This window comes from Neovison vison, chromosome 5 (genome assembly GCF_020171115.1).
Source record: "Neovison vison isolate M4711 chromosome 5, ASM_NN_V1, whole genome shotgun sequence".
Taxonomy (NCBI): domain Eukaryota; kingdom Metazoa; phylum Chordata; class Mammalia; order Carnivora; family Mustelidae; genus Neogale; species Neogale vison.
Window position 1 is genome coordinate 6,310,771 of NC_058095.1, and position 21,875 is coordinate 6,332,645.

The window sequence follows — 21,875 nt, forward strand, 5'->3', positions numbered from 1 at the left end:
AGAGGGCTCAGGAAGTGGAAGTGTTTGTTACCAAGTGGCCGAAGTTGAGGCGGGGGGCGGGGCGAGTTCCCGGTACTGGGCGGAGGGGCGCTTAGGCTTCTGGTTTTCTCTCGGTTTGGCGGGGATCGAGACAAGCCAATCCACGGATAAAGGACTCTTAACGTTTTAACGATCTTTAGCTAAATCCTCTTGTGGACTCGAGTGAGGGGTTGGGAGGGTAGGGATTGGGGAGCGGCTGTTGCCGGGTAACAGCTCCGGGGCGGTGGGGTCCCAGAAGCCTTACGAGTAAGACTAGGTCCACCTCCGACCCAGTAAGGTTGTTTGAATGACGATATTTTCCCGTTCGTGGGTTTTGCGTTGTCCAAGGACGCACGCTTACAGGGGTGCGGGCTCTCATCCTCGCTGGGACAGTATGAGGGCTCAGTAGGGAGCCCAGGCTTCCCGGGGCTGTCCACTGGACACAGGCCAGCTAGGACAAGGGTGTGAGCACTGGCCTCCGCGTTTGGCCAGTAAGTGGGGGAAGAGAGGCAGAACAGAGTCAGGTAACCAATCTCTTGAGTACAGGGCAGAGGGAAAGGAGCCCTGGCTTTTTTCAATAAGGGGGGAAAAAAAAGCCCGAATGGGACCTTAAGACAAACCTTCTTTCAGTTTCTTGCAGATGAAAGGCTGCTCACAGAAGTTGGGGAGCAGTCTTTTAAGGGTGAGGGGAGCAGTTGGGAGCATTGATGAAGATCAAATGATTTGGGCAGTCAATGACCGTTCCCCCAACATGCAGTAACAGTCAACATTCTCTCCCCTGCCCCCTCTCCAAGTGCACCTCAAAGAAGCAATGGACAGGGCGTGCTTTCCCAATTTTGCAGTTTAATTCGGAAAACACAAATGCTAGAGGCCCAGAGCCAGCCCATGTGATTGGAATGCCTGCGACCTGCCTTGGGCCCCAGAAGAGCCCAGCAAGGTCAGGCTCCTCCCTGCTCCGAATGGAAGAAGCTTTGGAGAGCTTCCTTATCAGGCCCAAGTCGGAGCTGCTGACTCTGCTCAGAGAGCAAGATTTCTGCCTCAAAAGCAAATGCAGTAGCCTTAGAAATGTGCAGTGTGTACTTCTTCTTCTCCTCCAGGTCATGACCCACATGTCTCCTGTTCACCTCCGATGTCCAGGGTCAGGGTTTTGTGGGACAGGTGACCTTGGCCCCACATAAACTCCTTGCCGCCTCTCTCCTTAACCCAACCTAACCCGCGTGACTTTGTTTTCTACACATTGTGTTGATTTACCTAGAAATGGGTGACCTCTTACTCCTAACCTGGCTCAGTAGGAAGGGACACAAAGCAGTTTTGACTGTGGTGGTGTCTGAGGGGAAAAGGCATGGTGGTCAGGGAGGAGACCACGCTTGGGGTGGGCGGGGTGGGGGTGGGGATAGATGTGGGGTAAGGTTTGCCTGGTTCCGCCTCCCACCTGCTCCGAGAGTCAGGCGTTCCTCCTTATCGGATTCTTAACTCAGTAGAAACACTGGAGCTGCTTGCAGTAGCCTGTGGGGCTGCCTATCTCCAAAGTGTCGAGACAGGAGAAAAAAACCTTTCCCTAGCTTGACCTTAGGAGTCTAAGGGCACAAGCAAAAAGGTAGAGAGCCCTCCACCAGGGATTTGGGGGAGGGGGAAAAGAGGGGCTTGCTCCTGCCACCTGAGGTCTAGAGAACAGGAACCAAATGTGTTCAGTCTGTGGGCTGGAGGAAAAGGGGTACATACATTCCAGAGTGGGGCTAGTAAGGCCAGAGGCAGCCAATACAGACCTAGTCTGTGCTACTCCTCTCTCCCTTACCCACAGAGCTCCGTCACGGCCCAATCTCCACATCGATTATCTTCCCTGAGCCTTGGTCTGGCACAGGGGCGCATCTTACTGGGGAAGACATTCCATTCCGGGGGAGCTGGAGGAAGTAAAGCCGTGGTCTGCTGCACCTCTCCAGCTGAGGTGGAGCCCCAGCGGGGTCACGGCCTGCCCTCCTACTGCAGAAGTGCATCACTGCCCTCTGCTGCTGAGCTGGAGAATACCACCCTTGTCAAGGCAAGGAGGCAGCCTCGGGCCTCTAAGTCCTAGTACCAGCAGGCGAAAGGACCACCCGTTCTGTCTCGTGGTTTTCTGGTGCCCACCCCTCCTTTTTTGTATTACATTATGTATCATTAAAGTGAAATAAATACTTTACCCTCCCCCAGGATGTAGGGAAGCTACAGGAACTAAGGTAAGAGTGGGAGTACAGCTCCCTCTTGGGAAGGGGCTGTGCCCTGGGTCCCCCCGATTCCCATACGTTCAGAATAAACCAGCTCTGGGGGAGAAGGCTGCATCCGTGAGGGCCTCTGGAGCCTCCTTTCAGCCCCTCTGGGATTCATAAGAAGGAGCAGCAGCTGGGCTGTTTCTTCTGGGACTCCACAAAGTCTCGGATTTGGAAGTGGGGCCCATCGGGCTGCCACAGGGCTCTGTACTTCAGCTCCCTTGAAGAGGAAGAAGCAGTGGGCTGGGCAGGGAGTGAGGAACTGCACCCTCCCTACTCCCATGACCCGGGGCTACTGGACCTAGGAGGCGCAGTGCCTGTAGGGCCAGGGGCCGGGCCAGGGGCCAGGCCCTACTGGATTCCCAGATGGTGCCATCCCATCCCACATGATTCCCGTCCGTGCTCAGCTCTTACTTGGCAATGGCCAGAAAGGCTAACTCCACATTCATGCCTGTCTTGGCGCTGGTCTCCATGAAGGGAACTCCGTACTCCTGCCAGGAAAAGAATGTCCTCAGGGCCAGCCTCTGACTGCCCCCACCCCTCGTCCTGCCCACGGGCAGTCACTTACCCTGGCCAGTGTCTCTCCGTCCTCCGAACGGATCACCCTTTCATTGCTCACATCCGCCTGTCAAGCCCAGGTGGGTCACTCTGGGGAAGGAAACCTCCACCCCAGCCGGCCCCTCTCCTGCCTGGGCTGGCCCCTTTACCTGCAGGAGCAGCCACTGCCTGCCCTCTGCTGGTGGCCTGTGGGACTGCGGGTGGTATGATTGGCTTGGAGCCAGGGTTTCCGCCTTGCTCAGAGGCTGAGTTACCCAACTCCCAGCCAGGGGATCCCACTGCCACCTGGGGGAGATGGGAAACTCTCCTTTGGAGGGGTGTGGTGACCAGCCTCAGAGGGGTGATCGTAGTTGGGACTTGGGTTTTAGCTCTTCATCTGTGACTACTTTACTGGGATCTAGTGGGGGCTGAGCGTCTTGGCCACCCTGGGTCTCTCAGATGGCAGCCTGGGCTTTCCCTGGAGGGGGCCATTTCCAAAGCGTTAAGAGGGCAGATGAGATAGGCTGAAGCTGCCAAATAGGTCTGACCCCTGACCTGGAGTCTGGGAAGAATCCTTTGCTGGAAGAAGGCATGCAACGAACCCTCTTGGGGCCTGTGTGGGGCTCGTGAGAGGGGAGGCGCAGGGATGGGCTCGCTCACCTTGTTGCCTAGCAGCATGATCACCACGTCCCTCTGGGCGTACTCATGAATCTCAGTGAGCCAAGCCTGTGGGAGAGGGTGAGCTAAGCCAGGCTGTGCCCGAGAACCAGGCCTTCTCCCCTCCCTCTGCCCATTCTTCTCCTGCTCGTTAGGTTTTCACTGGGCGACTCACAGGCCCCCTGCCTTCTCTTATCTGCCTCTTTGTTCTGGCCTCTCTGGTCCGGATCAGCCTTCCTTGACCCAACCCCAAGTGTGCAACTCCCTGTTCTATGGAAGATGCAGATGGCAGAGCTTTATCTCCGAAATCAGCTGGGAGTCCCCAGCGATTTCCCGGAGTGACTCATGGAGGATTCTAGGGACACGTAAGGGCTTAGTGATCGGAAAGATTGTGATGGATTAGTGATGTCTACCAGGAGTAGGGAGTTGGAGTTGGAGGTGGCAATGCACGTGCTGTGGATTTCCATCCTCTGTATAAGCTGCTTTATATCTACGTGTTTTGGTCCCCGAGCGCCCCCTGCCCCCCATGCGCTTGCCAATCCCTTGAGATCAGGGAGATGTGAAACCCTTATGGTGCCGTACGCGCTCAGTGCTTGTACTTACTGACTTCTTATCCCTACTCTGCAATAGTTTGGTAAGGACAGACCTGCTCACTGAATCTCTGTCGTTGCCACCTGGGTAATTGTCCAGGGCGGAGCTGGGTACTGGGCGAACTCTGTCAGGAACGGCACTCACGAGTCATAGCCAGGACTGAGCAGGTGGCACAGGCACCCAGCGGCCTGCCTGGCCTCCCCGCCCACAGGCCGACCAGATGCCCAGCGGCAGCTTATTCCTTCTGAGTCACAGGGCAGGTGTTTTGAAAAAGGCGGCAGTGTTCCCTGCTCTGTCCCCTTCCGCACAAAGCAGGAAGCAGTCCTCTCTCGCGGAGGGCCCGCCTTGGCTGCTGCTGGCGGGCGTGTGAAGGGGACCTACCCGGATATTGTCGAAAGAAGACTTGTTGGTGATGTCATAGAGCAGGAGCAAGGCTGCAGGGGGAGAGAGAGATCACACAGGGGACGTGGGGCAGAAGGATGGGTCTCCCGGGTGGGCTGGGGAAGGGCTTACCCTGGGCATCTCGGTAATAAGCATGGGTGACACTGCGGAACCGCTCCTGCCCGGCTGTATCCCAGATCTAGGAAGGGATGGACAGACGGTCAGAGGGAGGCAGTGTGCCGGGACCGGGCTGCGCGGAGGGAACCCACGCGGAGTCCACAGCTGTGTGTGTAGGGGGGACGCTTCCTGCTCTAGGGGCTCAGGGCCTTCCGAACAACCCATGATGTCCGGGGTGCTGTTACGGAGCTCACGAGCTCATTCAGGCTGCGGCCTCTTCCCTAGCCGAGGGCTTGGGGGCGTCCAGTCTCCCAGAGCGGATGAGATCTGGGAAACTGGAGAAGAGCCGGAGCAGAGGAGGCCCGTCCGCAGGCACGTGGAGCGAGTGGCCTTTGAGCCTTTGACGGTAGAGAGTGTGCCTGGGAACTGCTTTTTGGGCCGCCCCCCTCGCCCTCCTTGAACAAACAAAAGCACAAAAGCTGTTTCCTCTGCGCCCCACAGGAAATTGCCCCAGGCTCAGGGCAGGGCTGCAGGCCTCCTGCGGTTTGGGTGCAGAGCAGGGGCGGGGCCCTCCATCCTCCCCGCTCCCCCGCTGTTCTGGACTTGGTCTCACCTGCAGCTTCACTCGCACACCATCCACGGTCACCACTTTGTTCTGAAAGAGACAGGGGCAGGGGGAGGGTGGGTTTGGATGGCGGGGAAGGCTTGGATCCTTGACGTCCTACAGAGCGGCAGACGTTCTGTTCTGGTTGCTTCCCGGGGTTCGAGGGGGTGCAGTGAGCCCCCTAGACATCTCCAGTCAGATTTCCTCTTCAGGGCAGCAGGACCCCGTCTCCCCCCCACCCCGCCCCATGGCAGAGTTCTTTTGGGAACTCATCTGCTCCTCTTACAACATGCCAGGGCCTGACTCTCCTGACCTCAGAAGGTGACTCAGGGCTGGACACTGGGGGCCCCGCCTCTTTCCCACTTTCATCGGTGCCTCCTGGAGCTCAGCCCCAGCCTGCAGAACCGAGCCCTTAGAGATAAGATGCCCGCCTCCTCCACCCCGCACATCCTGGGCACAGCAGAGGATGGGTCTGCAGGGTGGTCTTTCCCTCTAGCTGTTCACTAGTTCTCCTAAGTGAAGCTTGGGTTCTTTCCCATTGGGAGGGAGGCAGCCGGCCCCTGCATGGCCGCCCCCTCACCCCACCACCTGGGTTAGACCTTACTGTCCTGGACCCTGTGGGTGGAGAATGGCAGAGCAGAGCGTGATACAGCCCTGACGTGGGTTTGTAAGGGTGGGTTCCTCGAGACCACAGGGAGGGAGGCTGATGAGCTTAGCTTTTCAACGCAGTGCAGTGGGGTGCTTCTAGGAACTCCAGAAAGACCTGTTGACCTCTGAGGCCTTGCCAGAGGGCCTAGCTCAGAGGGCCATGAGCAAGATAGCGGAAGGCCAGGAAACTCAGCTCCCACCCTGGGGTGTGTCTGCCCTGCTCCGGGGCAGAATTTTAAGACTCAGTGTGTCATTGCTCAGATCCTGTAGGTGGGCAGAGAGCCCCTCCACCATGCCTGGACTCCTTGAACCTGGCCCCCTCTGTGGTCCCAAGGGGGAGCACCCCTGGTGCCCTCTGGGGAATGACCCACAGCGGCTTTGAGGAGCCAGGGCCAGAGAGGACAGCACGCTGTGCCTGAGCCCTGGCCTGCCCCGGTTTGCTGCTGAGAGGAAGAGCCTGCCGCCACCTCACCCTGAAGTCTATGCCGACCGTGGCTATGAAGGTCCCGGACAGGAAGGCCCCGTCTTTGAATTGGATCAGCAAACAGGTTTTGCCAACGCCTGAGTCTCCCAGAAGCATCACCTAGGAGATGGGGGGGGGTGCAGAGGCAGTTACTGGGGAGTTGGGGCAAATTTCTGGGCTTCCAGGGTGAAACCCTGGAAAGAGGGCCAGAGGGCCAGAGGGCCAGAGGGCCAGAGGGCCAGAGGGCCAGAGGGCCAGGGAAGGCTGCTGTCAGTACTGAGGGCCACCTGCTTCTAGAAAGCCCGATGCTGCCTTCACCCTTTCTTTCCTCTCGACTCCTTGGCTCAGCTCATTTCTCAGGCCCTCCCTCTGACTCTCCTGTCCTCACCCAGTTTCCTGCGTTGAGACCTCAGCACTCACAAGTCAGCAGATGTGCTCAGTGGCCCCAAAGAACCACCTCTTCCAGAAAGGAAGTGTTAATACCGTGGACAGGGATTATCACCCAAGGGAGGCTATCAGATCTGATGGGGCGGACACGGTTGTATGCAAAGGCACGTTCTAAAATTACCACTGCTGTTGTTTTCTTTTCTTTTTCTGGTCACAGAATTTATCTGGAAGTCTCTAATGACATTTTATGTTTATAAAAGTGTTGCATAAACTAGGGAGGATTGAAATTTATACCGAAATGGGGAGACGATGAGTCTAAAGTTTCTTCTGCAGAAACCTCCCAGGTGGGTCAGATGGATGCAAATTAGCATCTCTGGGTCACTTTAGGGGAGGGAATGTGGGGTGGGGTGTATCCCTGCCCTCGTGTTGTCTGGTCAGTCTCTGCTCATGATCTTCTTTCAGGGACAAGACAAGCGGGGACAGGGAGAGGGAGCCTTCTGTCCAGTCATTCCTCAAGCTTGGAGAACAGAAGTCTGGACCTAATGCTGGAATTTTCCCAGTTGGCTGGTTAGATACTTAATGGGTTGAGCAGGGACTAGGTTTGAGTTATTTTTGAGGCTCTGACCTTGACAGTGGAGCCCAAAGGCATTCCTGCTGTGGGCACAGGGTACTAGGATTAGCTAACTTTGATGGAAAGGTAAGGGGACTGAGCAAAAGGCAGTGAAGGCTGGGGTCCTGGCTTGTAAATGGCTACTGGGGGACTTTGGGAAGATTCCTTAACTGTTCTGTGGCATGCTTTCCACAGTGGCTAGAAGGGAGGAAGGATAATTTCACCGAGGTCTCTCTGGAGTCTGTTAATGACTTGGACCAAAAATGCTAAGGTCAAGTGCCTGAGACTCAGGGAAGAGTGGCCTGGGTCTGGGGGGTCTGGGTACTCCCTGCCTGCGGCTCCCATTCCCTCTAATTTGGCCCAAGGAGCTTCTGCCAGGCTCCTCCTACAGATGCTGCCTGGCCCACGGGAGATGGAGGGCTGGTGGCCGGGCAGCCCTCTGGAGCCAGCACTTCTCCCTGGCTCCTGTGTCCTGGCCCCTGAGGAGGAAGGAGGGAGGGTGAACTCCTGCAAACTTTTCAGATCACAGCTGTCTTGAGCAAAAGATGCTCACCAGCCCCCCAGCCCCCCAGCCAGGCGATTCCACCAAACACAACTACCCAGCCTTGCCACCTCCTAGACAAACAGGCCAGCTGGCTTCTCAGGCCAGGAGGTCAGGCCGTCCCCACCAGCCTGGGGCCTGGGCCTTAGCAGCTCCCCCTCCCCTGAAGGCACAGGGGCCCATTTCCTGCCACCAGCCCACACAGGACGCCTATCTCAACGGCTCCGGGTGGGTGACTTGCAAAGTGGCTTCCCCTGAAAGACTGGGGGGGAGAGGCCCCAGTTCCTAGTGAGAGAGAGCCTGGGGTGGGGGTGGCGGAGGCCCCGAGGCACAGGAAGAGGCCAGCCTCCTTCAAGGCCCCGCAGCATGTCACAGGGCAGCCCCTCACTCCTCCCCAGCCTCAGAGGAAGAGTGGAAGCTCTGTGCTCCCTCAGCCCCTAGTTCAGAGTTCCTGGTCCCTGCCTCCTCCAGGGGCCCAGAGGGAGGTCAGACAGACCAGAGTCCATCGCCTCCCTCACCTGCTTCTGTCCATGGCTGCCCCCTTCAGAGGGATCCAGCCCCAGAGAGGGGACCGAAGCTAGCCCACAGGGCACTTGGGACTAACCAAGAGAATCTTTCCCAGGTTCTAAAAATTCTCAGGCAGGGCTGCATGTTGGTTAGCAACACCCTCCTGGAAGAAGGCGGGAGGAAATGGCTGCGGGAGCAGAAAGGAGGTGGTGGGGCTTGGGGGCACCCGGGGACCTACGGAGGTTGGGGCCTAAGAGTCTCCGCGGGGAGCTTAGCTGGGGAAAAGGCATTGACCACAATTGCTCCGCCGCCAGGGGGCGTCCCCTCCTCGTCTCCAGGCATCCCCATATTCCAGCATTTGTGGGTGCCTGGGCGCAGGAGGATTGTGCACTTAACCCGTACGGAGAAGCATGGGGTTCCGGGGGATCATAGCAATCAGGGTGCAGCAAAAGAAAATGGGGATGGGGTCCGCCGTGTGGGATGTCCTTCAGTCCTTCTAACCCCCCCTCTCCTCACCCTTGCTGAGCCAGCCTGGAGCCCTAGACTAGGGCGTAGAGCCGGGGGCTGTCTCCACCCTTCCTCCCTGCTCGGGGAGACCCGGCTCCTTGGGGGAAGGGCTGAGTCCAAAGAAGACGCAGCCAGAAAGGGGGTTGGACCGGGGTCTCAGGGCAAAGGGCGTGGGGAAGGGGTGGCCCTCAGAGCAGGCTGGGGAGTCCCCAGCGCTGGGCGCAGTGCCCACCCACCTTGCCCGTGACATCGTAGCTCGGACTGCAGGGCGGGGAGTCCTCGAGGGCCTCTCCATCCCGAGTGACAGCGGCGCCAGACATGCCCGTCATGTCCCCTGGACCAGAGGTGAGCTAGGGCTGGTGGCGGGCGAGGGACAGCGCAGGGACCGCCCCGCTTTAGGCTCCACCTCATCCTCCCACCCTCCACCGCCCCGGCCCAGACCCCGACAGGCTCCTCCCTCCGTCCCGGCACCCAGACGACACCTGCCCCTAGAAGGCTGGCTCGCGAAGGCGCGCACGACCGCAGGGTCAGCGCCTCGGGGGCAGGACAGGCGGCCCCCGAGCAAACTGACCGGGCATCGCGCTCTGGGGAGACGGGCCCAAATCCAGCCCAGGACCGGTCTGACTCGCAGGGTCGGGCATCTGTGGGGCCCCGCGGTCAGGCGCCCCGGTTTTCGCTGCCGCTGCACAGCGCGGCCTGCAGGCGGCGCCGGAGCCCCGGCCAGCTGGAGGCCGACGGGTGTTCCTGGGTGGCGGTTGTGGGCCAGGGACTCTAGAGAGCGGCCGGGCGCTGCCTTTATTTTATTTTATTTTTTTAAAGATTTTATTTATTTATTTGGCAGACAGAGATCAGAAGTAGGCAGAGAGGCAGGCAGAGAGAGAGGAGGAAGCAGGCTCCCTACTGAGCAGAGAGCCCGATATGCAGCTCGGGATCCAAGGATCCTGGGATCATGACCTGAGCCGAAGGCAGAGGCTTTAACCCACTGAGACATCCAGGTACCCCCGGGCGCTGCTTTTGAGAGAAGACGTGCACGGCGAGGAAGGCGCTCAGGCAGTTTTGCTTTTGCTAATGCACCCCAGCGCGAGCTCATCTGAATATGATTTTATTCACCCACTGAAATTCACCTTGCCCCACATTTACACTGTGGTTTCTTACGGTCCCTAGGGGGGTGCTAGGACTTTGACCCTTTATAGTGTAGATCACCTCTCATTTCTCTCTGACCTGTTGGGCTGCGCCCAGAATGAGCCATCCTGGGAAAGCACCCCCCTCTTCCACCCCCCCCCCCCCCCACCCCCCCACCCCCCCTCCCAATCTGGAAACTCCTGAAGGTGGGGCTGGCCTTATGCAGCCTGGCCCGGGCCCCCAGGCCCTGGTCCCCTGGCCTGAAGCAGGCCTTAAATGTTTGGTATTAAATGAATTCATGAAGTCGCGGATCATTTTAAGCAGGACATCCCAGCAATCCTGCAGCTCCTGGTGACAGAGAGTGGGAGTGTGGGCGGTTTTGTTCCTAGTAGGCTTCAGGGGCTCTGTGGCCATATTACAAAGGGACTGACTGGGGGTGCATGGGGGGAGGGGCACCTGCACCCCTTGACTTAGGTGTTGGGGGGTGGCTTATCAGAGACTATAGGCCTGGTGGGGACTGTGAGTCCATGTGCCCCTAGCCCTGTGATTTTGGGCAGCGGCTGGAGCTGTTTTCCGGCGCCGGGCCTCAGAGAGCCAGCTATGGGAGCCGAGAAGCTGTCAGGTACCCTGCAGATGTGTGTAATCGCCTGCTGTTTGGATGCCAGAGTCACCCGCTGCGAATAGCACCCCAGCCCACTCTGAGCTCTTAAGTGCTCACACTGGAACCCTGCAGGGGCAGTGGCTTTCAGAGCAAGAGGGTAATGGACCACGAGAAATGAGAGCGAGGGGGTGGCGTGACCCTCGCTCCCCTTCCCCTGCAAGGGTTGCATTACATCCCTTAAAGCATCTGTGGCTGTCCTAGCCCCTAGTCCCTCAGAATGGGACCCTTATTTGGAAGAGGGGTCTTTGCAGATGTGACTAGTTAAGATGAAGTCGTACAGGAGTCTGGTGGGTCCTTAATCCAGTACGACTGGTGTCCCTGTAAGCAGATGAGCGGACACACAGGGAGGAGAGGCTCTGGGAAGACAGGGCTGGAGACTGGGGTGCTGCATCTACAAGCCAAGAGGTACCAAGGGTTGTCGGGAGCCGCCAGAAGCTGGAGGAGGCCAGGAAGGAGCCCCTCCTAGAGCCTGCGGAGGGGAAGGTGGGCTTCTGACTTCCAGCTCTGGTTTGTGTTGTCGGCTTGACCGAGACCATCCTATGTCTTGTGGTCAGTTTGGGGGAGCCAGGCCTGTCCTGTGTCAGCCTGCTTCAGGCTCTCTGTTTGACCACATTCTTTCTTCCTTCTTAGAGGCCAGGTGCCACATTTTTCTTATCAGGCTAGTGGCAAAATTTGGAGGCCCCACCCTTATGCGTCTGTGGAGTGTGAATCAGAGTGTTCCCAACCACATCCACACCCACGTCCACCCCACTGTCTGCCCTCCGAGTCTGACAGGTGGGGGGATGGGTGTGGAGTTGGGGGAGATGGCTGGTGGCTGTGAGGGCCCCCTGTGACCTCATGTGCTGAGGGGCAGATGGGGAACAGGCCCCTAGTGGGGGGAATGCCCGGCATGACAGCCTGGTCCCAGGTCTCAGGAATTTTCTGGGCAACCTTGCTTTCCTGGGACTCAGCCCTGCCCTTCCCAGCACTCTGGAGGCTGGTCATGAACAAACACTGGGCGCTGGTGTCTCGGGTTGGATTCCAGGCCCCTGGCACACACGCTGGCCAGGCTTTCATTTCTGCTTTACTCTGAATCCCTGGCCATTAGGTGTCCTTGCCTTCCTTCCTGTGATCCAATGGGCAAGCCCAGTCTCTGGGTCTCTTCTTCCCACCAAGTGTGATGCTGCTGCATCCCAGCCCTAAGTGTGGTCCCACCGGCCCTGTGTTCTTGCTCCATCCTGATCCCGAGGATATCCAGGGAGAGACAGAGTGCTAAGAATAAAACTTTAGTTCTTGGCCTGCCAGTTCCCTAGGACCCACACAACAGTGTTAAATTTGGACTATACTTAAAATCTGAAGTCATCCCTTTGCCTCTCCACATTCTTCTTGCCCTGGAAGGAGGACCTGAGCAATCTGTATCAAGATATTCTTTCCAGTTTCTGGTTGGGTCTAGCCAGTGGGGAGCCCCAGGAGGAAATGGGAGAGCAGGAAGGGAGCACGGTGGGAGGGAGCTGATTTGCCCACCCTGGCTAGCTTCCAGGAGGGTGGGGAGTGCGTGTGTTTCTCCACTGAGGGTCAGAGCTCCTGGTAGCCAGCCCTCCCTATGCAGGCTTTTGTCCCTGAATTCTGGCAGTAGTTCGCTCCTCTTGTGTTTTTTTTCTTGGTTTGTTTGTTTGTTTGTTATTGTTTTTTAGGCTAGGACTGGACCCGAGGCCCTGCACTATGCACGGACATTGCACCAAACCACCGCCCCCCACCCCGTTCCCCAACACCCTGCCTCCACCTTGGTAAGTAGTCTTCATATTAAACCTTGAATGATCCAGCGTGAGCGTCCACCTGTTTCCTGCTGGGACCCTGACAGAGACACACCAGGGCCCCAGAGTCTGGGGTCACTTACTGTGAATCCGATGCCCACGGTGGCCGAGAAGGAGCCTGGGATGAACTTGCCCTGGTCGAACTGAACCAGCAGAGAGGTCTTGCCCACGCCACTGTCACCCACCAGGATGGTCTGAAAGGGAGCAAGAGAGGGATGAGAGTCTGCAGTGGGAGCTGGGCTTCAGAGACGCCATTGTGGCTGTGGGAGGGAGCTCCTTCTCAGCACACACACACACACACACACACACACACACACACAGAGACACACACCCCGAACTCTTGACTCCCTAATTGAAGTCACTGAGGAGACATAGAAGGGACCCTGTTTCACCCCCTGTTAATGAATATCTGAGGTGACCATGAGAACTTGCCTCTCAGACTTCCCACCATAGGGGCATAACTGACTGAGAGGCCCCACTGTGTCCCCTGAGTCCCCCATAGATGTGTTTGCATCAAGGCCATCCTTATCACGGGCAGTTCCCAGCCAAAGGCAGAGTGTGGCAGGGACACTGAGGCAGGCCTGTTTCTGGTCGACACAGGATTCCCCTTATGGTTGAATTTGGCTTGAGGACGATTTTACAGATCGTACTAGAGATTGCATGGCGGTCTCCCTCAGTTGGGGTCAGACCTGCCTCATGGTCTGTGGGATCTCCCTGCCTTTCCTGGCTTCTACCCCACTTCTTCATTTTTTTTTTAAATTTTATGTATTTGAGAGAGAGAGAGAGAAAGAATGGGGGAAGGGGTAGAAGGAGAGAGACAAGCAGGCTTCCTGCTGAGCACAGTGCCCCACGTGGGGCTCAATCCCAGGACCCTGAGATCATGACCTAAGCCAAAGTCAGACTCTTAACCAATTGAGCCACCCAGGTGCTCCTACCCCACTTTTTTCATAGGTATTCCCCTTAATAAATTCCCTGCACTTTTAGTTCTCTTTGGCACCAGGTTCAGGTTCTTTTTTTTTTTTTTGAAGATTTTATTTATTTATTTGACGCACACAGAGAGAAATCACAAGTTGGCAGAAAGGCAGACAGAGAGAGAGGGGGAAGCAGGCTCTCTGCTGAGCAGAGAGCCCGTTGCGGGACTTGATCACAGGACCCTGAGATCATGACCTGAGCCGAAGGCAGAGGCTTAACCCACTGTGCCACCCAGGCACCCTTGGCACCAGATTCTTGAGAGAGTAACACAATGGGTCTCCTGTATGGGAGAGTCTAAAAAAAATAAAAAAAATCAGAATGTCTGGACATATGCCTTGGGAAGAGTGGGCACTTGGCCCTGGAACATTGGAGAGGACAGCATTTCAAGAGAAGTACAGTTTGGGAAAGAAGGGAATGGCTACTTCTGTACCTGGAGGAAGTAGTGGGGAGAGTTAGTTGGGAAGGTCAGGTGCTATATTTGGAAGAAAATCATAAGCAATGGAGAAGAAATATACATATACCTGGAAGCTGGTACTCAGCAGGCTCTCAATGAATGAATGAATGAATGGGTGGATGGATGGATGAATGAATGAGTTGTAAATGCCATAGTTTCAAAATGGACAATAACTACTTTCCAAAGACAAGCATTCAGAGTCATTGGAGAGGCTCATCTCAATCAAGAGATGCCAACTTTAGCTGGACTTACAAAGCCATAAAGATAAAAAACACCAAAAATGTAAAAGCGTAGTGATTGACAGGGTCTCCTGAGGTTGGACCCATGGCCCCAACACTGTTTGGCTCTGACAGTGGCATTGAACAGGCAGCAGGGTAGACATGAGATTGTTTGTGATGTTGACTTTGGATGTCCCCTGACTGTTGTTCCCCACCTCCACTTCCCAAACCAAATTCAATTCTGCTTTTATTTCCTTCTGGGCTAAAGGGCTTCATTTGTTTGTTGTGTGCAGTGGCTTTAATAATTTACATCTCAAATCAAGCCTCCTTGGGCTTGAAGAAGTGCTTCCTAGACAGACTATTCCAGAAGGTGAGAGGTCAGTCCCTCCATGTCCACCTTTTCCATTTACTAGAAAATATACCCCATTGACATTCTTTTCCCTTTTATCTTTTTCCTTTTCAGGGTGAAGGATTCACTTTCTTCTCTCATCATGTGAAAATAGTTCCATCTTCTTGGGACCTTCTTTGATTTGTTGGGGGGCCAAGGTCCAGGGTGACAGGGTTTAGCATTCCAGGTCCTGCTGAATCCTGCCTGGGGGCAGGGGCAGGATGCTGCTGCCATGTTTTGGTGCAGAACTTCTGAAAATCCTGTATTCAAACCTGGCTTCTAGGTCAGTAGGAAGATGTTTGTCAGAGTAGGAAGAGAGGACAACACTTGATTTGATAGCTTTTTTAAGCTTGATTTAGAACATTAAACTATTGAGACATATGGTATTCTAGTCTTGGTCTAGCCATTTGTATTCTAGCCTTGGTCCCCCAAATTTTAGGGATGAGTCTGCCTAAATCCATTACCTTAGATACACAATGGAGTTACTCTCTCCACAACAGCTGCCAGGGTTTTCCTGAAGTTTCTCTAGGTTGCCTTCACATTTTCCTGCTTAGGGAAGCTGAATGTCAATCTCAGATCCAGATTTTCCATTGTACCTTCCCTCCCTTGGAGCATTTGTGAAAATGTTAATTAATCATGGTTCTAGCAGAAACTTTTGTACCAACTTTGCCACCATTCAGACAGGTGTGTTTGTTCTTTTAAAAAAATTTAAATTAAAAAGAATTCAGACATATACTGCATTATTAATTACTGGGGTAGAATTTAATGTTTCATCCGTTGTGTAGAACACCCAGTGCTCATTGCATCAAGTGTCCCTCGCAATGCCCATCACCCGGTTACCCCTTCCTCCCACCCACCTCCCCTCCAACAGCCCTCAGTTTGATGTTATGTCTTAAGTCATTTTGTTTATTGTTTCTGTTTGGGCTTCATCCACTTCCAAAAGGAATTTGAGGTGGCTTAAAACAAAACTATAACAAGAGGGTGAATAAAGATGCTGCCTGAGGAAATCTTCTGCCCCACAGTGAGTTGGCTTGTACCTATATCTGAGCCTTACATTTGCTTCTAGATTTCCTGGCAGCCAAGATAAAATGGGAAACCAGATGGGGTATGTAGTACTTACTGGTTGAGTCTTTTCAATCAGTGAGTATTTTCTCCTGAGATGCAGAGAGGAATGTCTTATGTGGATTCTTATATAAAGGACCTTAAGTGACAAAATGGGCAATAAACCTCAGTTTGTTCTCTATTATTTTTATTTTTTTTTTAAAGATTTTATTTATTTGACAGAGAACATAAGTAGCAGAGAGGCAGGCAGAGAGAGGAAGGGAAGCAGGCTCTGCACTGAGCAGAGAGCCCGATGTGGGGCTCAATCCCAGGGTCCTGGGATCATGACCTGGGCCGAAAGCAGAGGCTTTAACCCGCTGAGCCACCCAGGCGCCCCTGTTCTCTATTATTAAGAGTATCTTATGGTTTGCTTCTCTCTCTCTCTTTCCTTCCCACATGTTCATCTGTTTTGTTTCTTAAATGCCACATTTGCGTAAAATCATGGTATTTGTCTTTCTCTAACTGACTTATTTACTTAGCGTAATATACTCTAGCTCCATCCATGTTATTGCAAATAGCAAGATTTCATTCTTTTTAAAAAATTATTTATTTATTTGAGAGAGAGTGCGAGCATGTTGAGCTTAAGTGTGGGGAGGGGCAGAGGGAGAAAATCTTCAAGCAGACTTCCTGTTGAGCATGGAGCCTGCCGCAGGGCTCCATCTCACGACCCATGAGATCATGGACTGAGCTGAAACCAAGAGTTGGACCTTAACTGACTGAGCCACCCAGGAACTCCAAGATTTCTTTCTTTTTGACGGCTGAGTAGTATTCCATCATACATGTACATGTACACACACACACACACACACACACACCGTGTATCTTCTTTACATGCATCAGTTGATGGACATTTGGGGTCTCTCCACAGATTGGCTATTGTTGATAATACTGCTAGAAACATTGGGGTGCATGTACCCCTTTCAAATCTGTATTTTTGTATCCTTTGGGTAAATACCTAGGGGTGCAATTGTTTGACCTAGGGTAGCTCTATTTTTAACTTTTTGAGGAACCTCCATACTGTTCTCCACAGTGGCTGCACTGGTTTGCATTCCCACCAACAGTGTAAGAGGGTTCCCCTTTCTCCATGTCCTTGCCAACATCTGTTGTTTACTGAGTTGTTAATTTTAGCCATTCTGACAGTGTGAGGTGATGTCTCATTGTAGTTTTGATTTTCATTTCCCTGATGATGAGTGATGCTGAGTATCTTCTCATGTGTCTGTTAGCCACCTGGATATCTTCTTTAGAAAAATGTCTGTTGTCTGTTCATGTGTTCAGCTCATTTCTTAACTGGATTTCTTTCTTTCTTTTTTTTTTTCCCCTGGGTGTTGAGTTTGATAAGTTCTTTGCATCCTAAGTTTTCTATTGACCCTTGCTAAAACCAGGGCCTGACATTAAATTGTTAGCAAACACCTCTTAATGGGAACTGGGCTAATGTTGCCTCAGCACCCGGCTTTCCTGTGATTTTGTGGTTCGGGGGGAACATTTAGAAGGGCTAGGTGAACGGGGTAGTTACCATGGCTCCAAAAGTGGCTCTGAGTGACATTCTTAACAGGACAAATTCAGATGAGTGGATCTGACTGCACAGAAATAATGACAGAACATACCAAAATCAAATGAGAAATGACAGAGAGGAAATATTTGCGAGACAGACAAAGGGTTAATATATGTAGTAATAGAAAGAGCTCTCAATAGATTATCTCAATAGGAAAGTGAACAAAGAATATGAACAGGTATATTTTGTGTGTGTGTGTAAATGTGGTTAGTTCTATATGTCAACTTGGCGAGGCAGTAGCACTTAGTTACTTAATTAACCACTAGTTTATCTGTTGCTATGAAGGTATATTAGGGGTATATAGATTATACATTACAGATATTATTATAGATTTACAATCAGTTCACTTGTAAGTCTTCAATAACCTGGGCGAGCCTCGTTCAATTAATTGAAGGAAGTGAGAGCAAAACTGAGGTTTCCCTGAGGAAGAAGGAATTTTGTTCAAGATCGCAGCATCAGCTTGTGCCTGAGAATTTCCAGTCTGCCAGTCTGCCCTGCAGATTTTGGACTTGCCACGTTCCCAGAGTCAGTTCCTTGAATGAAATCTCTCCCAATGTATTTTATACTGGCACTGTTTCTCTGATATATTATATACTGGCACTGTTTCTCTGATATATTATAACACCTAATGCTTTGATAAAAGTATGATAATGGTCAATATTGGTTGAGATTTGGGGAAATAGGTGCTCCTACATGCACCGTTGGTGAGAGGATACATTGGGGCATTTCGTTTTGTTTTGTTTTGTTTTGTTTTTTTAAAGATTTTATTTATTTATTTGACAGAGAGAGATCACAAGTAGGCAGAGAGGCAGGTAGAGAGAGAAGGAGGAGGAAGCAGGCTCCCTGCTGAGCAGAGAGCCCGATGTGGGACTCTATCCCAGGACCCCGAGATCATGACCTGAGCCGAAGGCAGCGGCTTAACCCACTGAACCGCCCAGGCGCCCTGTTTTGTTTTGTTTTTAAGATTTTATTTATTTGAGAGAGAGAGAAAGAGAGGGGGAGAGAGAGCAAGCACAAGCAGGGCTATGGGCAGAGGGAGAGGAAGAGGGAGAAGCAGGTTCCCTGCTGAGCAGGGAGCCCACTGTGGGGCTTGATCCCAGGACCATGAGATCATGACCTGAACGAAGGCAGACATTTAACTGACGGAGCCACCCCGGCACCCCACTGGGGCATTTTGAAGAACAACTGACAATATCTATCAGAGTTACAAATGCAAATTCCTTTGACTCAGCAGTTCTATGGTTTTACTTGCAAGATTTCACCAAGATGTGTGTACAAGGATGTTCATGGTAGCATGTGTAAGAGCCAATAATTCAGCAACTGGGGCTGCTTAAATAAACTGTAGAATATCCATGTGATGAAATGCTGTGGAACCCATAGAAAAATGAGGTAGGGGCACCTGGCTGGCTCAGTCCCTGGAGCACACAACTCTTGATCTCAGGATCATGAGTTCAAGCCCCACATTGGGTGTAGAGATTATTTTTTAAAAAAAGAAAAGAATGAGGTAGATTTCTATGTGCTGTTTGGGAAAAATGATAATCATGGAGTAAAAGAAGGGGCAGAGAGGTATGCTTCTGTGCTGACTTATGTTGACTTCACTTGGGTGTATATACTGATTATGCGTAAAATTTTTTTTCAAGGAGGCAGCAGAGACTGACTGTGACTAGCTTTTTTCTTTTTTAAAGATTTTATTTATTTATTTGACAGACAGAGATCACAAGGAGGCAGAGAGGCAGGCAGAGAGAGAGGAGGAAGCAGGCTCCCCGCTGAGCAGAGAGCCCGATGCGGGGCTCGATCCCAGGACCCTGAGATCATGACCTGAGCTGAAGGCAGAGGCTTAACCCACTGAGCTACCCAGGCGCCCCATGTGACTACCTTTGAGGTTCTGGGAATGAAGAGAAGACTTTCACTTATTGCTTTATCTCTTACTATTCTTCCTCCCTCCTTTCCTCCCTCCCTCCCTTCCCTCCTTCCATCCTTCCTTCTCCCCTTCTTCTCCAAAACTTTGCTTGCATTACCTTAAAAAAAAAAAAAGGTGTTAGCTGGGAGTATTTGAGAGTGGGCATCATGGGCCATGTTTTCTTTTTGTACTTTTCTGTATTAAAAATCCCTAATACGTGTAATAAACTGGTTGATGAAGTAAACTCATGAGTGATCCTTTGCTTAAATGGGAATAAATAGGATTTCCACAGAAAAGAGCGAAACACTGGTTTTGGGGACACATACATATATTAAACAGTGGTTGTCTCTGCATGGGGGGCGGATTGGGAGTGATTTAAAATGGATTCTTTATGTTCATTTATATTCCATTCTCCTTTGGTAATGAACACACATTCCTTTGTAATTCAGAAATATGCCTATATATGGGGCACTTGAGTGGCTCAGTGGGTTAAGCCTCTGCCTTCGGCTCGGGTCATGATCTCAGGGTCCTGGGATTGAGTCCTGCATCAGGCTCTCTGCTCAGCAGGGAGCCTGCGTCCCCCACCTCCGTCTGCCTACTTGTGATCTCTCTCTCTGTCTAAATAAATAAATAAATAAATAAAATAAAATCTTAAAAAAAAAAAAAAGAAATATGTCTATATATGTGCTGGGGAGGCATGCCATGCTGGGTAACTCAGGTAAAAGCAAAGAGGAAGGCCAATGTCTAGCCTAACTGTTGCTGAACAAATGCTTAATTTTATTTCTTCCAAATAAAGCCAGCCCACTAAACAGTGCTTAAGAAAAGATCAGGTCCTCTGCACAGAGGGAGCCTGAATAGCCCCAATTTCACTTTGTCGATTTCAGCGAGTGTTACCTTAGATACTGGAGGGGTAGGAGGCAAAGCAGCTCACACCCTGACCCGAAAACCACAGAGCTCTTTCATCTTGTCCTTCCAGAGGGTTAACCCACACTTTGGAGACCTGTGTTTTCCTCAAAAACACATTTTGCGTCTGCCTGGATGAGAACTTGGTTGAGACCCAGTTTCCCATTCCATAGACTGCGGATAAGTGGCATTAGATCTGGAAAGGGTTAAGGTTGGTGTTATCAGTGACTTGCTTTTCAAAACCAATTTCCAGTTCAAGACAACATGACATTCTTTCACTTTGGGGGAACCTGTTTTAGAAATAGCCGTGGAGTGGATACTCGGCTGACAGCCAGCTCAAGGATGTGCTGTCTTGCTAACTCTTGGCTGTCAGGTTCCCTCTTCATTGCGAGCACTGAGCAGGACCAAAGGGCAGCTGGTTTCTGTCTCAGCCTCTCTAGCCAGAGGCAGGATGGTCGGCTTTATGAGCCAGACCCAGGGTTGAATCTTGGCTTTGCCCATTACTAGCATGTGACTTTGGATGAGTTAGTTACTTGCTCTCTAAGCCTAGATTTCTTTGTCTGAAAAATGGGAATAACATTGCCTCTCCTGTATATTTGTAGTGAGGATTTCATGTGAAAACTATGTAAAATATGGAGCGTAGCATGCAGGGGGTAGAAAAGATGGTGTGTGGTTGGGTCCAAGCAGACTGAATTCAGGATGGTTGCTGAGAACAGCTGTGGTTTATGACGGAGCTTCCAGGGCCAGGAGAAGAATGACAATGCATTGAAAACAATTCATTTGTGTATTCATTTTCCAAAAATTATTTATTGAGCATCTCCTATGTACCAGAGGTGGTGTTAGCCACTGGGGATACAGTCCTCATGGATCTTCTAATCCCGAGGGGGAGAGACCCAACAAAACCAGCCCTTTCAGAACAAGATCTCCTTCCCCCATGAATAGATCAAGCTCTGAAAATATGGCAGTTTGCAAGACCAAAGTGACCAAGAGAAGTAGCTTGAACAAATTTCTGCCCCTTGTAACCAGGAGAACCCAATCAATGCATGTGTGATACACATGTATACATACAACCTGTATACACATAAAGCACTACAGCACACACAGTGCACACACACACACAACACATCCATGTGTGCACACATCGCTCTAGCAGTAAAACACACACATGTATACACAGCTCCCACACATGCATACATGCAAACATGAACACGCCACACGTTCGTCCATGCACGCACACATCTCCACAAGCACTCAAACCCACACAAGAGCACGTGTGTGTCTATGCACACACACATACACAGGTGTTTTAGGGCAGGGGCACCTCAGATGAGCCATCCAGTCCTTTCTCTCACAGATGGAGACACGGGAGCCCAGGGAGGGAGCTGACTTATGCAAAACCTCCACTAGGTTTTGGAGGATGCAGGACCCACAGAACAGCCCGACTTTCCTGTAGTGCTCAGAGGCACTTGTTCCAAGGATCTGTCTTGCCACCATTCAGAGACCCTCAGATAATACTGTTCTTGACCCTAAAGGGAATCCTCCTTGTATGACAGGATTTTTATTCCCACAGAGCCCACGGTTCTTGGTCACGCTGCTGGAAGAGTGAAGAGGTAGACCAGAGGGAGAGTGGTGGGCGGCGAGGCGGAGTTTATTGAGTGAGAGGACAAAGCTCCCGGAGAGGGAGGGGACCCGAGAGGGTTGCTGCTCGGGCATTCAAATCTTGGGATTGTGCTAAGATCTTCCACAGATGTATCTTGGGCATCCTGACTGTGGGTCCCTGTGAATCAGGGCTCTGATCAGGCACCCATCTACCTACTGGCTTATTGTTCACGTGTTGATCTTTTGGGCAGACGTCTGGAGATGGGCTGCCTCAACTTGTGATAGTGACCAATGATTTAAGGTTAATTTTTCAGGATGTTTTTGCAAAAGGGACTCCTGCAGAGAGGCTGGGACAGGAGGCCATGATGGTCCTGTCTAAACTGTAAGACAGGATGCTGGAA

General features: G+C 52.2%; 1 protein-coding gene across 3 annotated transcripts; it reads right to left on the reverse strand.

Moving 5' to 3' along the window:
* Window positions 1-1,155: 1,155 nt before the first annotated feature.
* Window positions 1,156-9,222, reverse strand: RAB37 (RAB37, member RAS oncogene family). 3 transcript variants are annotated; one of them, XM_044247485.1, is made up of 9 exons: window positions 9,048-9,222; window positions 6,269-6,379; window positions 5,158-5,199; window positions 4,560-4,626; window positions 4,428-4,480; window positions 3,459-3,524; window positions 2,830-2,886; window positions 2,676-2,752; window positions 1,156-2,481 (listed from the first exon to the last, which is right to left on the reverse strand). In XM_044247485.1, exons 1-9 carry the CDS (start codon window positions 9,138-9,140, stop codon window positions 2,376-2,378), a joined length of 672 nt encoding a protein of 223 aa, XP_044103420.1. In that variant the 5' UTR covers window positions 9,141-9,222; the 3' UTR covers window positions 1,156-2,375. The 3 variants fall into 3 exon arrangements, with proteins under 3 accessions (XP_044103420.1, XP_044103423.1, XP_044103421.1); XM_044247486.1 differs by having other exon boundaries at window positions 2,414-2,504; XM_044247488.1 differs by lacking the exon at window positions 6,269-6,379.
* Between the last annotated feature and the right edge of the window lie 12,653 nt (window positions 9,223-21,875).

Excerpts from the sequence above, each read along its gene's own strand:
- RAB37 (XM_044247485.1), bottom strand. The coding sequence starts at position 9,140 with ATGACGGGCATGTCTGGCGCCGCTGTCACTCGGGATGGAGAGGCCCTC. Across the intron at positions 4,481-4,559 it reads TTATTACCGAGATGCCCAGG|CCTTGCTCCTGCTCTATGAC; the intron begins GTAAGCCCTTCC and ends CTCCCCCTGCAG. Across the intron at positions 2,887-3,458 it reads TCATGCTGCTAGGCAACAAG|GCGGATGTGAGCAATGAAAG; the intron begins GTGAGCGAGCCC and ends TGGGCTTGACAG.